The sequence below is a fragment of the Setaria viridis genome, chromosome 3, assembly GCF_005286985.2.
Source record: "Setaria viridis chromosome 3, Setaria_viridis_v4.0, whole genome shotgun sequence".
In the NCBI taxonomy this organism is placed as follows: Eukaryota; Viridiplantae; Streptophyta; class Magnoliopsida; order Poales; family Poaceae; genus Setaria; species Setaria viridis.
In genome coordinates, this window is record NC_048265.2 from 249,390 (window position 1) to 263,606 (window position 14,217).

General features: G+C 50.9%; 3 protein-coding genes, 1 long non-coding RNA gene, 1 other non-coding gene and 1 pseudogene across 7 annotated transcripts; 3 read left to right on the plus strand and 3 right to left on the minus strand.

Annotated features, from left to right (window-relative positions):
- Positions 1 to 234: 234 nt before the first annotated feature.
- On the minus strand, positions 235 to 2,148 carry LOC117849651 (serine/threonine-protein kinase SAPK5). Of its 2 annotated transcripts, none has more exons than XM_034731275.2 (4): positions 1,699 to 2,148; positions 1,101 to 1,629; positions 929 to 1,027; positions 235 to 849 (listed from the first exon to the last, which is right to left on the minus strand). In XM_034731275.2, the coding sequence occupies exons 2-4, from the start codon at positions 1,512 to 1,514 to the stop codon at positions 451 to 453; spliced, it is 912 nt and encodes a 303-aa protein (XP_034587166.1). In that variant the 5' UTR covers positions 1,515 to 1,629; positions 1,699 to 2,148; the 3' UTR covers positions 235 to 450. The 2 variants fall into 2 exon arrangements, with proteins under 2 accessions (XP_034587166.1, XP_034587165.1); XM_034731274.2 differs by having other exon boundaries at positions 1,101 to 1,622; positions 1,699 to 2,139.
- A 1,637-nt stretch (positions 2,149 to 3,785) lies between these two features.
- On the minus strand, positions 3,786 to 5,669 carry LOC117847950 (photosystem II 22 kDa protein 2, chloroplastic-like; annotated as a pseudogene).
- A 34-nt stretch (positions 5,670 to 5,703) lies between these two features.
- Positions 5,704 to 6,607, plus strand: LOC117846845 (uncharacterized). Its single transcript, XR_004638477.2, has 2 exons — positions 5,704 to 6,189; positions 6,301 to 6,607. It is a non-coding gene; the product is annotated as an uncharacterized lncRNA (long non-coding RNA).
- On the plus strand, positions 5,972 to 6,043 carry TRNAQ-UUG (transfer RNA glutamine (anticodon UUG)). The gene has a single exon. It is a non-coding gene; the product is annotated as a tRNA-Gln (tRNA).
- Positions 6,608 to 8,193: 1,586 nt separating the features above from the next.
- Positions 8,194 to 11,023, plus strand: LOC117847417 (auxin response factor 13). Its single transcript, XM_034728623.2, has 3 exons — positions 8,194 to 9,320; positions 9,813 to 10,392; positions 10,616 to 11,023. Exons 1-2 carry the CDS (start codon positions 8,370 to 8,372, stop codon positions 10,368 to 10,370), a joined length of 1,509 nt encoding a protein of 502 aa, XP_034584514.1. The 5' UTR covers positions 8,194 to 8,369; the 3' UTR covers positions 10,371 to 10,392; positions 10,616 to 11,023.
- A 1,316-nt stretch (positions 11,024 to 12,339) lies between these two features.
- LOC117850259 (uncharacterized) lies at positions 12,340 to 13,731 on the minus strand. Of its 2 annotated transcripts, none has more exons than XM_072292488.1 (2): positions 13,043 to 13,731; positions 12,340 to 12,901 (listed from the first exon to the last, which is right to left on the minus strand). In XM_072292488.1, the coding sequence occupies exons 1-2, from the start codon at positions 13,353 to 13,355 to the stop codon at positions 12,372 to 12,374; spliced, it is 843 nt and encodes a 280-aa protein (XP_072148589.1). In that variant the 5' UTR covers positions 13,356 to 13,731; the 3' UTR covers positions 12,340 to 12,371. The 2 variants fall into 2 exon arrangements, with proteins under 2 accessions (XP_072148589.1, XP_034587964.1); XM_034732073.2 differs by having other exon boundaries at positions 12,379 to 12,921; positions 13,043 to 13,642.
- Between the last annotated feature and the right edge of the window lie 486 nt (positions 13,732 to 14,217).

Below are 14,217 nucleotides of genomic sequence, written 5' to 3' on the forward strand. Positions count from 1 at the left end.
ATCCGCTATTTACTCACCAATTGTGTAAAGACTTTTGCTGCCGGACGGTCGAAACCTAACTGCTGATACATGTCTTATTAAGATTCAAAGTGCAATCCTTTGTTGGCTGTAGTTTCTTAAGATAGGGAATTTCATCCATATCATTGCTTAAGTACACAATTTTCATACATGCTAGCGCCTTGTGCTTATATATGTCGGACTAGAAACTACATGCCATTGAGTAACCAGGTGGTGTATGCTGTCAGCTCGCGTGTTAATGACATGTACGACTCTGCCCTTTCCTGGTGGCGGTGGAGATGAAAATTACATCTCAAGCGGGGAGGTTGGAACTGAGAAATAGCAACGCTAACAACTTAGAATATATGATGAAAAGAGAAGAAAAAAAATCAATGTTGAAAACAGGAACACAAAATCCATGCTAATTAAGCTGTGGCTTGCCGATCACTAAGGTCAGATTTGGAGCTTGCTCATGTCGAATTCCCCGCTGGCGTGCACCTGCCTGACCGTCCTGTCGTAGTCATCTTCCTCCTCCTCCTCCTGGTCTTGTGCGTCGTCGTCGTCGTCGTATTGCTCGTCGTCCGAGGCGGCGCCCCAGCCGTAGCCGGCGACGGGCCTGGCCGGCCTGGGCACCGTCTGCGCCTCCTGCACGATCCTCATGATGTCCTCCACGCTCTGCGCAGAGAACGTGGCGGCGGGGGCATTGTTGCTGGTGGCGCTGCCGCCGGCGCCGGCGCTGGCGTCTCCTCCTCCCCGGCGGCTGTAGTAGGCCGCCTGCGCCTCCTCCTTGAGCTCCCGCGGCAGGTTCTTGAGGAACCAGGGGTGGCTCTTGATCTCGCTCATGGTGATCCTCTGCAGATATATACATGTATAGTTTTGTTATCTGTCGGTGGACACGATCGGGAGCACAAAGAAATGGGAGGGAATGCACCTTGTAGGGGTTTGCGACGAAGATGCGGGAGAGCAGGTGGCGGCAGTTCTGGGAGACGTGCACATACTCTGGAATCTTGTACTGCACCGACATGATCCTCTGCAGCGCAAAAGCATTACATATGCATACATGTATGTATATGCGCAAGCAAGCAAAAGCAAGAGTATGATACCGAGATTGTCTTGCGGAAGTTCTTGGGGTCCTTCGGATCCTCGAATGGGTATGCTCCGACGAGCATGACGTAGAGCGTGACGCCGCAGGACCAGACGTCGGCGTGCTTGCCGTCGTACTCCCGGCGGGAGAGCACCTCCGGCGCGATGTAGGCCGGCGTGCCGACCGTTGACTTGGGGCGCGAGTGCAGGACGGAGGACTTGGAGTAGCCGAAGTCGCAGATCTTGAGGCGCGGCGCTGGGCTGCCGTCGAGCAGCGTGTTCTCGAGCTTGAGGTCGCGGTGGCAGATCTGCATGGCGTGGCAGTAGCTGACCCCGCACACCAGCTGCTGGAAGAAGTAGCGTGCCTCGTCCTCGTGGAAGCGGCCGGCCTCGCAGATGCGCTCGAACAGCTCGCCGCCGGCAGCGTACTCCATGACGATGGCCAGGTGCGTCGGCGTCAGGACCACCTCCTTGAAGCGGATGATGTTGGGGTGACGAAGGGAACGGTGGTTCACGATCTCGCGGAAAACATTCTCGTCGATCTAATAGCTAGTAATTGATGATTAGTAATTGAATTGCAGGTAAGGCAAGGCAAGGCAAGGCAACAAGAAAACCCACCCTGTTCCCTCGCTCGATGAACTTCATGGCCACGAGCTCCCGCGTCTCCTTGTTGCGCATCAGCTTGGCCACACCGAAGTTGCCCGCTCCGATCTCCCGAACGGGCTCGTACCTCTCCATGCTTCTTCCTTCCTCTTGCTCTTGCTGTTGAATTCTCCTCTGTTTCCTCTTGCTGTTGAATTCTCCTCTGCGATTAGCTGCCCAGCTACGTTATCTATTCTATCTTAACCGATCGATCGAGGAGAGGAGTGGAGGTGGAGCTACCGAGCTAGTAGCTAGACCGCAAGACGATGAGGACGACGAGGAAGAGGAGGGCGGAGATAAGCAGAGACGACGACAGGGCAAGAGGGAAGGGAAGGATGTGGGTGGAGCTGAGTCGGAGCAGGTGGCTAGCTTTGACAGGTAATTCACGGCGACGATGACGATGCATCCAGCCCAGGCCACTCGAAATATACCAGGCCAAGAGGCCACCGTACGTACTAGATAACATACCAACCGAAAGGGACATGCAATGCGACGACAACTTTAGCTTAGTTTAGGCCGGCCAAAGGGAAGGGATTAGGGATGGTTACCCGACCTAACGGTTATACTTAAGAGAGAAGAAAAATAATTGTGACAATGCATGATGGCAGCCCTTCTGCCCTTGGCTCGCCGGTGACGTCGCGTTCGCTTACACAGACTGCCTACCTGCTCCTGCTGCTGTGCTCCAGCGATCTACCTGCCCGGTACTGTTGCTGCAGTTGCATCCACCCATCCTGCATCCATCCATAAGAAACTACAGTAATCCGAATGGATCCAGAGGCGGAGGTAGCAGCTGCCACATGCGCGCACGAACGAGGAATCCGACAGGGACACTGCCCAATGGCCCATGGATGCACTTGTTCCTTGTGATTCAGACCCACAACGCGGTACCATTATTCTTTTCTTCCTTTCTTTATTATTACCTCGACTCTGATCCAAGATTGGCTTCTCTTAATAACTAGCTAATCCTTGCAATAATGCCACCCAGAACAGGTAGCTCATCGATCAGCATGCACAGCCATAGCCGTAGCATATATAGGCTGAAAGGCATACAACTAGCTCTTCTTCTTTTTCCATCGCTTTAATTTTGATCCTACCCACTCAGTGTCACTAGTCACTGAATCTCATCCTCATGCTCATCGGTTGGGATCAAGTTAGGTCATCGATCGCCCCTTTCCTCCTCTTTCGGAAGTCACACAAAACCAGCTGGCAACCAGTGGCAGGAGTATATTCAAGGGTCTTTCCAGAGAAAAAAAATTAAGTATATTATTCGAGGAGACAACTCTATTAGGAATTCCTCTCGCACATCATCTGTGCATTTTATCAACACAATACCCATGGAGATTAAGTTCTAGTATTTCTCTCCCTTTTCTAATTAAGAATTACGGCCAAGTCTAAGAGTAGTAGTAGTAGTAAGATGACGACGCAAAGGCATATCGCTTTCCATGATGTGCGGCGAAGATAGCTTGGTCCATCAAGGTAACTTATTAGCATGATTATTAGCATGAGTTTGCATGTAGACGAGAAATTAATTAATTTATAGGTCAGCATGTTCAAATCGGAAATCTTGACATTTTCAGACTTTATTATTAATTAACTCTTAGGAAATCAGCCAGATCGGCCCATTTCTTGTTTGCAGTTGACGACTACTAGTTGAAGTTGAGTGACTTAATAATTTAATAAATATATAACATCACCATCCATCACTTCACAAGTTGGAAAATATTTAACCTTTTCTCTGTCCGATTCTCTGGATCAAAATCTTTGCTTGCCAAATGCAAGGGTGATCTCAAATATCCAATCCATTATCCGTCCTTAACATCATCATCACCCTGTGGGCGCTGGATCTGGATTTCGTTTCTGGGATCAAAGTGAAAATTCCAGCCTAACAAAGACACGTCCTAAATATATTATTCGCTCTCAGTTTGCTAATAGCGTTGACATCCTCTTTTCTTGGGTAAATAATGATGAAGAAAATAATGCATCATTCAGCTACTCCCTCCCTCCCTAGGAGGATGTGGGTCGAACCTGTTCTAACTCAGTTTAACCCACTAACCAAACACGTACTAATAAATATCGTGGTCATCGTCGGTGACGTACTTTCTTGTTCCCGAGTTGATGGCTGCAAAGAAGAAGAGAAGGATGCTAAAGAGGAGCAGCGGCTCGATCTCGTTGATGGGGACTCCAGTCTCGATGTTGAGCTGCGCGAGCGCTCCCTTGCCGGTGACGATTTCACGAAGAGCTCATTGGCCTTGGTGAAGCCGAAGAGCGGGCCACCCTCGCTGAGGCCGAGGGCGGCGCGGAAGCCCTTGCCGGGAGGATGACGACACTGGTAGAAAACTCGCCTTTAGTCCCGATTGGTAGGGGTCAAATCTCCCGAAAATCCATCCGGGATAAAGTAATCGAGACGAAGGGGGGCCTTTAGTCCCGGGTCATCCACCCGGGACTAAAAAATTTTGAAAAAAAAACCGTGCATGCCCGCCGCCCGCGCGCTACCTCGACGCTGCTCCGCCCTGGCCTATGCTCCGCCCCGACCTCCGTGCCGCTCCGCCGCTTCCAGCCCGCGCCACCGCTCCGAGCCCCACCCCGTTCTGAGCTCCGCCCCGCCCCGCTCTGAGCTCCGCCCCGTGCCACTCCCTCCGTGCCCTTCGCGCCCTCGATCTGCTCTGCCCACCGGCTCCGCTCCACACCCTCGATCTGCTCTGCCCGCCAGCTCCGCTCCACCCGCGCGCTGCCACCGGCTCCCCCACGTGCCGCCGCCCGCCATCGCCCTGCTGCCGCTCCTCACTGTTAGTGAGGGGCGAGCAGAGGGGCAAGGGAAAGGGAGCAGAGGGGGAAGGGGCGGCCACCCGCGTCGCTGCCGGAGGGAGGAGGAGGATAAAGTAGAGGAGGGGGAGGAGGAAGGAGAGGAGGAGAGGAACAGCTAGCTGCTAAGGACTTAGCGCGTGGAGAGAAAGGCACATGGAAGATAAGGCTCGTGGCGTGGAAGAGAAAGGAAACTGACGGGGCGAGCGCCTTTTGTCCCAGTTGGGAATTCTAACTGGGACAAAAGGCCCCCCCTTTTGTCCCAGTTGGTAATTCCAACCGGGAATAAAGCTTATCTCGGTTGGCAACTGGGACAAAAGGGGCAGCGTCGGTGGGATATTTTAGAGCCGTTACAATCGGGACTAAAGGGGGACTAAATCTCTTCCTCGCGGTGGCCTTCGGGGGCACATTTTTAACCCGTGACTAAAACTATTTTTGTCACGGGTCAAATATTAACCGGAACAAAAGGAGTATATGAAAGATGAGTTCTCTAGTGCGAAGCCCGTGTTGGCGTCGGCGTCATCTTCGACGAAGCGGCCTCGGTCGCTGAGCGCGCCGATGGCCCCGAGACCCGAGTAGGGTGAAGAGTATGAAGAGGAGCAGCGGCGAGGCATCATCCCAGGTTGAGCTGGGCCTGCAGGATGCCCTTGCCCGTCACTGCCTCGCCTAGCAGCGAGGCGGCGAAGCCCAGCATGGCAACGCGGCCCACGAAGAGCTCGTTCTCCTTGGTGAAGCCGATGCCGCCGGAGGTGCTGAAGATGCCGTCCTCCACCCCGACGCGTTTGCTGCTTCTTCTTGGTGGTGGTGTTCTTGTTCTTGGTGTTGAGCACCGCCACGATCTGCCGCCGGCTGCTGCCAATGCCACGGACGCTACCACTGGCCTCCGCCTGCTGCCGATGCATCCAAACGCCGCCGGCACGGATGATCCCGTGCATTTATATGCATCTTCATATTGGTTGGCCCATCTGGTGTTGTTACTGTCTGACTATCTCTGATGGATCGCAGCTACTAGAAGCTTGGAACTCCTTCCAGCTGGACACTGATGCAGTGTGTTCGGCACAGCTGGCCCTAGTGTCCCAATTAGCAGCAGTTACAGTGCTGGGCTGCTGCAGCTGCAAGACGACGACGCTCTTGCCAATTGGCATGTCCACCTATGACCTACCCTTGTTGTTCTGTCACTCTCAGTTCCAATCGACAAGGGAGATTTCCCCTCCTCTTCAGTTTCTGAGAATTCATTCTCTACAAGGATGATGACGAATGAAAAGTAGAAATTTCAGTATCATGTACACAGGTTGCAGCTAACTTATTGGCGGGTTATCAGATACACGACACACGAGGGACTGTGCATGTCGTCGGTTCCTGCATCCATGGAAGGATACGATCTTCCTGCTGGGCAACTAGAGGTAAATAAGATGTATAAACTTTACCTAGACAATTTGCACAATCCGGTTCCATGGTGTAGTGGTTAGCACTCCAGACTTTGAATCTGGCGACCTGGGTTCGAATCCCGGTGGGACCTTTTTTTTTCCTTTTTGCAGTTCTTCCTTCTTCGTCCAAAAGGGAGCGTTAGTAACAGTTGAACCACTCCGACTCAGCGGCGGCGCCGGCCATCGCCTCGCACAATGGCCGCTCCGAACCCTTCAAGCTCGGCATCATCTGGAACTGGTAGGTCAATTCATCAGTTGAGTTGAGAATTCATGAGATCCCCTGGGCTTCCCCATGCATGCCACCACTCCTCCTCAGCTCCATCTGGTTCTGATCTCGATGCTGCTGCAGGTACCTGTCGGTGGAGATCGAAGAGCCCTTGGATCGCTCGCTTCGTCTTCTGCGTCTCCTCCGCAGCCGCACCTGCATGCGTCTCAGGCACTCTCTCGTCTCATGGGATTATTCTCCTGTAGCCTGCTCAGCCCTTGTCGATCAGCTTCATCTATTCTGTCTGGGATTGGGGCCATAAGGCAAGATGAGTTCTGGAAGCTAAGCACCGGCTGCTTTGCATTCCGTACATATATAAAGGAAAACTCTTGTACATGTTCACACTTTTATACACAGCTGTGCAAGTTTAATACAAACTCGTGTTGAATTTAGCTCGGAATCGCATGTATCTATCCTTGCTCTTGTTTTCATTTCTTTACGTACGAAATCTGTAGAATTCCATTTTAAATCTCAGCATCCCTTAATTAGTTTGCTTAATTGAGATAGAAAAAGAAGGAGACCTTGATGATAAGCAGATGGAGTATTTACTCCTCCTTGATGATAAGCAGCATATCACACGGACCAAAGAGGTCCGATCCGACTTTTGCGCTTTCAAACATATATCCTAACCACTAGCCAGCCAGTTTGAAAGCGCCTGGACCATCGATTGAGCTGTTAGAGTAGTTCAAGCGACAAAGCAGTCATACTAGCTAGGAGTATTATTTTGCGAGCGCTGTAACCATGAATGAATTGTAAAGATGAGTTCAATAACATCACTCTTGATGCTCCAGAAAAAAATATGGATCTACTTGGCGCATGGCTTGGCTCCAACTCAAAAAAAATATAGTTTTTTTTTGTTGTGAGGTCTACTGTATCTTCGTGAATAGGCTCACGTGTCAGTCTTTACTTTTCTTCTCTTCTCTCCCTCATTTTCTCATGCACATCCAACACCTCGCGCGGCCATGGCAGGCGAGCGTGGCATGGCTCAGTGTGGCAGGGGGGCGGGGGCGGTGCGGCCCCAGCAGGTAAAGATACCGAATCCAGTAGGCAACAACGGGGTAGGAGGTTGGACGGGACCATGGTGAGCGCGACGAGGGATGAACATGGTGAGCGTCGGAAGGGAGGAAATGTGATGAATCAAGCAGGAAGAAAAATTAGAAATTGAACCGGCCCCAACTCCATGAGGAGGTACGTAAAGTTGATTTCTGGAGCACCTCTTGATTGTCTTGGAACCAGCCTCTAGATCCAAGTTTTTGTTGGAGTTGGAATTCGCGGAGCTGGATGTATTTGGCATGAAGTGGTTAGGAGTGGAGTGCTGGCAAACACCCGTAAATATAAATGCAGTGAATAGCTTAGTCCAGCCTGTGCCCAGCCCGAAGGAGCCGTTGCGTTCTCGTACAATGGGTGGGCCTGAGCATCAATTTTTATTGTAATTGGAATTTGTGGAGCTGGATGCGTTTGGCATGAAGGGTTGGGAGTATCCAGCTAAGCATGCCGCGTGACATTCGGTACGCTACAGAATCACGCCTAATGTTTATAAGGCAAAATTCATGAATGTTGTAAATTACAGATCGATGTACATGTGCATGTGGATTCGAAATCTTTTCACAAAGAAGAAAGAATATTGGCACTGTTTTTGTAGAAATCACGTAAAATGATCCTAAAAGAGGCGTGTAGAGTATAAACCGAAAGTAGAATTGGAGACGATGCATGGGCCAAGGCTCTTCTCTTCCATGTCCGTTTGTTACTCGTATGGTGGTACCATTGCAAGGTGTCGTCCGTGTTTAAAGGATGAAAGCCAACAAGAAAATTACTACAACAACCAAGCAGCCAGCCCCCCGGTAAAATAAAGAGCAACAACAAAATTGCCGGAAAATAAGGCAATTCTATTTTATTTTTTTTAAAAAAGAAAGACAAGATCCATTTGGTAATCCATCCATCTTCTCTCTGTTTTTTTTCGGTTAAAAGGGCGGAAAGCACGCGACGCGACCATCTGTTTCTGTTCCATCTCCTCCTCCTCATCTTCATCTTCCATCTCCAAGTCCATCTCGTGCCGTGCAGCAGCCCAAGGGTCAGGCAGGGTGTGGTGGCCTGCCTTCCTGCCGGGGCGTGGTTTGGACACCCAAACCCTAGCAGCCTCTGACAAAGTGACAATGGCGCACCACCAGCCGCCCCCCGCCGCCGCCGACGACCCCATCGTCGACCGCGACGTCTGGCTCGCCTGCGCCATCCCGCTCTCCCGCCTCCCCGTCGTCGGCGCCCAGGTCTACTACTTCCCCCACGGCCACGCCGAGCAGTGCCCCGACCACCTGCCGGCGCCGCTCCCCACGCCGCACCTCTTCCCCTGCACCGTCACCGCCGTCGGACTCGGCGCCGACGACAAGACCAACGAGGTGTTCGCCCAAATCTCCCTCCAGCCGGGCCCCCACCGCGGGCCCCCGCCGCCCGCGCCCGACGCCGCCGACCTCAACCTCAGCTTCTTCGCCAAGCAGCTCACGCAGAGCGACGCCAACAACGGCGGCGGCTTCTCCGTCCCGCGCCACTGCGCCGACCACATCTTCCCCAAGCTCCGCTTCGAGGACGATCCACCCGTGCAGAATCTCGTCATGCGGGACCCCGTCGGCGACCACTGGCAGTTCCGTCACATCTACCGCGGCACGCCGCGCCGCCACCTGCTCACCACCGGCTGGAGCAAGTTCGTCAACGCCAAGCTTCTCGTCGCAGGGGACACCGTCGTCTTCATGCGCCGCCCCGACGGCGAGCTCCTCATCGGCCTGCGCCGCGCACCCAGGTACCCCGTCGTCGCCAGGGCCGCCGACCAGCCGCCGCCGTGCAACGCGCGCGCGAGGGTGCCGCCCGGGGACGTCATGGAGGCGGCGCGCCTCGCCGCGGAGGGCAGTCCATTCACCGTCAACTACTTCCCGCGCCAGGGCGCCGCCGAGTTCGTCGTGCCGCGAAAGGAGGTGGAGGACGCGCTCGCCAGCCGCTGGGAGCCAGGCACGCAGGTGCGCATGCAGGTCATGGAGGCCGAGGACGCGCGCCGCACCGAGTGGGCCAACGGCACCCTCAACAAGCTCCACCCAAACATATGGCGAGCGCTCGAGGTCCGTATACTACCCTCCTCCTGAATTCTGATAGATCAGCCATCAGCAGAAGATCGAGCAGGCTACCATTAGAGCAATCTTGACCAGGTTCCTCGAAAAAAAGAGCAATCTTGACCAGTAGTAACTTTCAAGTCACTCGGTACTTTGTGCTTAACACATCTTGTTGTCTCGGATCGATTGATTATTCTATTCACTGTCGTCGTCGTCGTCATTTTGTATTGTGGTCTGCCCGTGGTTAGTTGTCCTGTCGGATACCTTGACATGTCTGTTTCCACTCCCCAGTAGGCCTGCCTTTGTCTTGTTCATATCTTTCTCGATAGCATGCTGTATCATCTAAATCTCGGCATGTTGCCTGTGCCCGACTTCGAGTTTGTATGCATCATATCCTCCTCTTTTTTCTTTCATTTTGTTTTGGCATATCATGCCAGTTTTTGACATGCCTGTAGACATGCGTGTTCTGGGTTTCTGAAATTCTACTTGACGCTTCTGCAGATTGACTGGGATGACTCCTCGCCATTCTCACTAACCAGGAGCAGATATGTAAATGCTTGGCAAGTCCAGTTTGTTTCATTTCCTCCTCTTCTGAAGAGGCTGAGGATTTCTGACACAATGGCACCTCTGTGCTCTGGAGATGTCTCTTCCTTGGCTGCTCCACTGATCGGACCGGAAAGCCAGGCCATGGCTATACTGTTGGGTTCACCAATTCCTGCTGGCATGCAGGGAGCCAGGCATGATGTACCACCCTCTTCATCAACTCTGGGAATGCTCACAACTCAGCTGCTGTTCCCCCAGCTTAGCAGCGACCTTCAGATGCCACCGAGCGTGAATAGCGGTGGCTCCTCTGAGATTTTGGATCCTGAAACTGGTTCTCCTCCCAACAACTCTGTTAACATGCCTCCAGCTGAGCTTCCTGTTGAAGCGAAGGGCATACAACTCTTCGGCGCCATAATCAATCCGCATGTTGTGCAACGTGCTACAAATGGCGCTTCCGAAGAAGTGAATGGAGCTATTAATGGTGTGGTTGATGAAAATGTTGGAAAAGATCTGTAAGCCGTGGCAGCTGTACTTGAAGGTATGATATTCTCATCGCCTTAGAACTCTGGTTTTATTTAGTTGCAAGGAGAAAAAGCTGAAAGTGTCAACAAGATGATTCACACAGGCTCGATCATTGGTCTCCTACTTACATGTTTGCCTTAGTTATTGGCTTGTCACTGAGATTCTATTATTGTATAGTATGACCATCCAGAAGTGTCTTAGTCACACTGATTTGTGCTTGTGATTCTTTTTGTTTGCAGATGGTTGGATGAGATCTCACTACCTCTGCATTTGCATTTCTTCTGCGGCGTGATTCCTGCCAAGTGTCTTTGTGGTGGTTGCAGTTTATCAGTGAGTAGCCTTATTAGTAGGCTGGGTCATTCAACCCCAGCGACCCTAGTTATTTTCTGCTAGTTGATAGCTTTGCTAGAGATGAAGAGAAGCATGAGTGGCTTTATTAGTTTAAAAAAAAATGTTCAACACCTTTGGTACTTGCAGCAGAGGTGCGTGAATTGCATTCTCCGCTCCATTTAGAGATTAGTTTGTTGGACTAATGCCAGTTGGGTTGGTTCTGGTAGACTGGTCTGGTGATCTGCTCTGCTCTTGTACTGTGGAACTATACATGTTTGGTTTTGGTATGGATCATTGGTCGCTTACTATGCCTTCAATCGTGTGGCGATCGTTGTATGTTTGGTCTGTCGATTATTGTGGTATCTTTGGCATGCATTCTGTTTCAGGTCATGTGAAGTCATGTGCGTTGCAGAGAAAGCCATGCTCATCTTTCTGGATTGTGCGTGCGTATTCTCAAGGATTTTAGAGGGTGTTTGGATCTTTAGTCCGGATTAAAATTCATGTCACATCGAATATTCAGAGATTAATTAGGAGGACTAAACATGAGCTAATTATAAAACTAATTAAAACTAATTACACAGAAAGGAGGCTAATTCACGAGACGAATCTATTAAGCCTAATTAACCCACAATTAGCACATATTTACTGTAGCATCATAATGTCAAATCATGGACTATTTAGACTTAATAGATTCGTCTCGCAAATTAGTCTTTATCTGTGCAATTGGTTTTGTAATTAGTTTATATTTAATACTCCTAATTACTATCTAAACATCATTTATCTGTGCAATTGATAGGAATTTTAGGAGGGACTAGACAAATAAACACACCCTGTTCATTCGAAGGACGGGATAGCTTGCTTTATCATGAGATGGTCCCGAAATCTTAGGTTCACGAATTGTGGTAGCTTTCATGGGAAAAAGCAGTCAAAGTGCATGCGTGGTCTTTTTTTAGTTTTCCTTTTTCTGCGCCTGAAAAGAGAGATGATATCGTAGATCTTTCTGGCTTTAACAAAGTATATAAAGTCCTCCACCTCCGCTGGACACTAGTGTGGTCCGATTTCTCTGTGTATTTTTTCCCTCATAGTCACAGGATGATACGTACTAGGAAGAAAAGAAAAGGTTGCGACAGGCAGGCAGACATGTGCAAGCGTGCACATTATGCTACGTCAACCTAGTCTAGTGGTGGGCATGCAGTAGTAGTACATCTTGGACTGTCTGTCCTGTCTGCCAATCCATCCATCCATCATTGTCCAAAGATGACTGCTTGTCGATTCATGAACGAATTCACCTTTCCTGCAAATGCAAATGCAAATGCAATGCATTGAGGCGGACCAAACAGACATCCGATCCGACGACCACTGTCCACAGCTCACACCCCACACCAACAGCAGGTGCAGATCACTCATCACTCCTCCCATCTAGCAGCTGTGTCTGTGTCATGTAATAACTTTTAGCACCTCAGTTACATCTCAAATTCTTTTCTTCGTTTTCTTTTCTCTTTGAAAAATGGAGATTACTCCTCTGCTTTTATTGAAAGCATTTGCATGGATACATGTATGAGTGCCAAACAATCAGGCGATTCAGAGTAGTACAAGCAAGCACACATGGATCCAATCCACCAGTGTACCATCGTACATGTACTTGTTTCCTTTTTCTTTTTGTCATCAAATATAAAACCCGCATGAACATGCTAATAACAAGGACCTCGAGAGAATCACACGTAATGCCGCCCTAATTCTATTTCCCCCCTTCTCGTTTAGTACATATATGCATGCATGTTGTGAGTAGAGTATATCATCTTCCGATACATATAAAGAGTAGCTGATTGCATTGCAGATCATCGATGCAAGGCTGCTTGCATTGCAGATCATGGATGCAGAAGCAGCAGGTAGCTGACTCACGACCACGGGCGGTCGGCGCGCCTCCGCGTGAGGCTCCGGATCCAGCCTCTGCCCCTGGCCTTGGAGCGATCCCCCGCCGCCTTCTTTCCGTCCAGGGCGGCTGCGGACCTCTTCCAGCGGGCCAGCTGCAGCAGCCGCCCCACCACCTGCTTGCGCCACCGGGTGACGCCGCCGCGCTTGGCGTGCTCCACCACCAGGACGGACGTCGAGGAAGACGAAGACCTCACCGGCGCCGGGGGAGCTGCCTCTGCCTTGGTGTGGCTGTCCCACGTCGCCTTGCCGTTGTCCTCGAACTTGATGGAGATGAAAGAATCTTTTTTTTTAAAAATTATTTTTGCCCCCGGCCGGCCGTGTGCATGCAGATGCAGTAGTGGCAAACAAATTAAGAAGAGGGAGCGAGCGATCAATTGATGTACCGATCGAGCAGACATTACCATCGAGGCTTGCGGCGGAGGTGGTGCCGTCGGAGTGAGCTGCGTCGTCGTGGTCGGGGCGGTGGTGCCGGGAGTCGAGGCGCTGGAGGAAGGAGGAGCCGAGCGCGAAGACCTTGGGGAGGGAGATGCTGCTGCTGCTGGTCCTCCTGCGCCGGAGCTGGCCTTGCTGCTGCTGGGTGGTGGGATCCTTATTGAGGAGGAGGAGGAGGAGGCGGTCCTTGAGGCAGTGGGCGCAGACGCCGACGACCACCTCCCTGGGGTGGAAGCAGCAGTAGGGGCTGTCGCCATGCCCGTACGCCGGCGGCTTGTTCATGCTGCTGCTGCTGCTGCTGCTTCTTTTTAATTTTGAGATCTCCTGGAGCTCGCTGGAGAAGAGGATCGGACTTGGCTTTTCAATCAGAGAGAGAGAGAGAGAGAGAGAGAGGAGAGGGTTGGGCTGCCTGCCTGTGCCCTGCTCAGCTCTGTGCCGTACTGGTACGTGGTATGGTCTGTCTCAAAAGGGAAAAAGGAGAAGGGAAATTGGCAGCAGGCAGGCGATCCGATCCGGCTGCCAATCTCTCAATTCTACTGTGATTTTATAGAGTATGTATGTTAAACAAAGAGAAAAAAGGGAAACAAGTGCATATGCGTTGTTAATTACTACTGCAGTAAGTAAGCTGGTATGGATGACTTATGATGGGTTTAATTTGTAAGTAATAATAATAAAAACAGAGTGGAATAGTATGAATGATTAACAATTGATAATGGAGATGGAGCAAGCCTCGAGTATCAGAGAAGGAAGGATGGTCCAAGTTTGATGGAGAAAAGGACCAGCTAGCAGCTACCAACATTTTATTTCATTCCATTTCATTTCATTTCATTTCCATGGAACACTGACTGATTGATTGGCTCATTATTATCATTATTATTATTAGTATTATTATTATTATTATTCGACGATTTGGGATGGGTGGAATGCTAGGTAGATGCATGTCATGTGGACAGCAAGTTAAAGGCAGTGCACGTGGCCCGTCCACGTCGCAATCAAAGCTTTGCCGCGACACGGTCGTCTCTACCTTGCTTGCCCTTCCCTTGAGGATGTATTGGATTGTATTGTAGTATTGGATTGGATCGTATGGTACTCCATTTCCATCCGTATGCGTGTAGTGTACATATATATCATATCGATCGTCTGG

Excerpts from the sequence above, each read along its gene's own strand:
- LOC117850259 (XM_072292488.1), bottom strand. The coding sequence starts at position 13,355 with ATGAACAAGCCGCCGGCGTACGGGCATGGCGACAGCCCCTACTGCTGC. Across the intron at positions 12,902-13,042 it reads CTCCGCCGCAAGCCTCGATG|TTCGAGGACAACGGCAAGGC; the intron begins GTAATGTCTGCT and ends ATCTCCATCAAG.
- LOC117847417 (XM_034728623.2), top strand. The coding sequence starts at position 8,370 with ATGGCGCACCACCAGCCGCCCCCCGCCGCCGCCGACGACCCCATCGTC. Across the intron at positions 9,321-9,812 it reads ACATATGGCGAGCGCTCGAG|ATTGACTGGGATGACTCCTC; the intron begins GTCCGTATACTA and ends ACGCTTCTGCAG.
- LOC117849651 (XM_034731274.2), bottom strand. The coding sequence starts at position 1,818 with ATGGAGAGGTACGAGCCCGTTCGGGAGATCGGAGCGGGCAACTTCGGT. Across the intron at positions 1,623-1,698 it reads TCATCGAGCGAGGGAACAGG|ATCGACGAGAATGTTTTCCG; the intron begins GTGGGTTTTCTT and ends ACTAGCTATTAG. Across the intron at positions 850-928 it reads TCGTCGCAAACCCCTACAAG|AGGATCACCATGAGCGAGAT; the intron begins GTGCATTCCCTC and ends ATATATCTGCAG.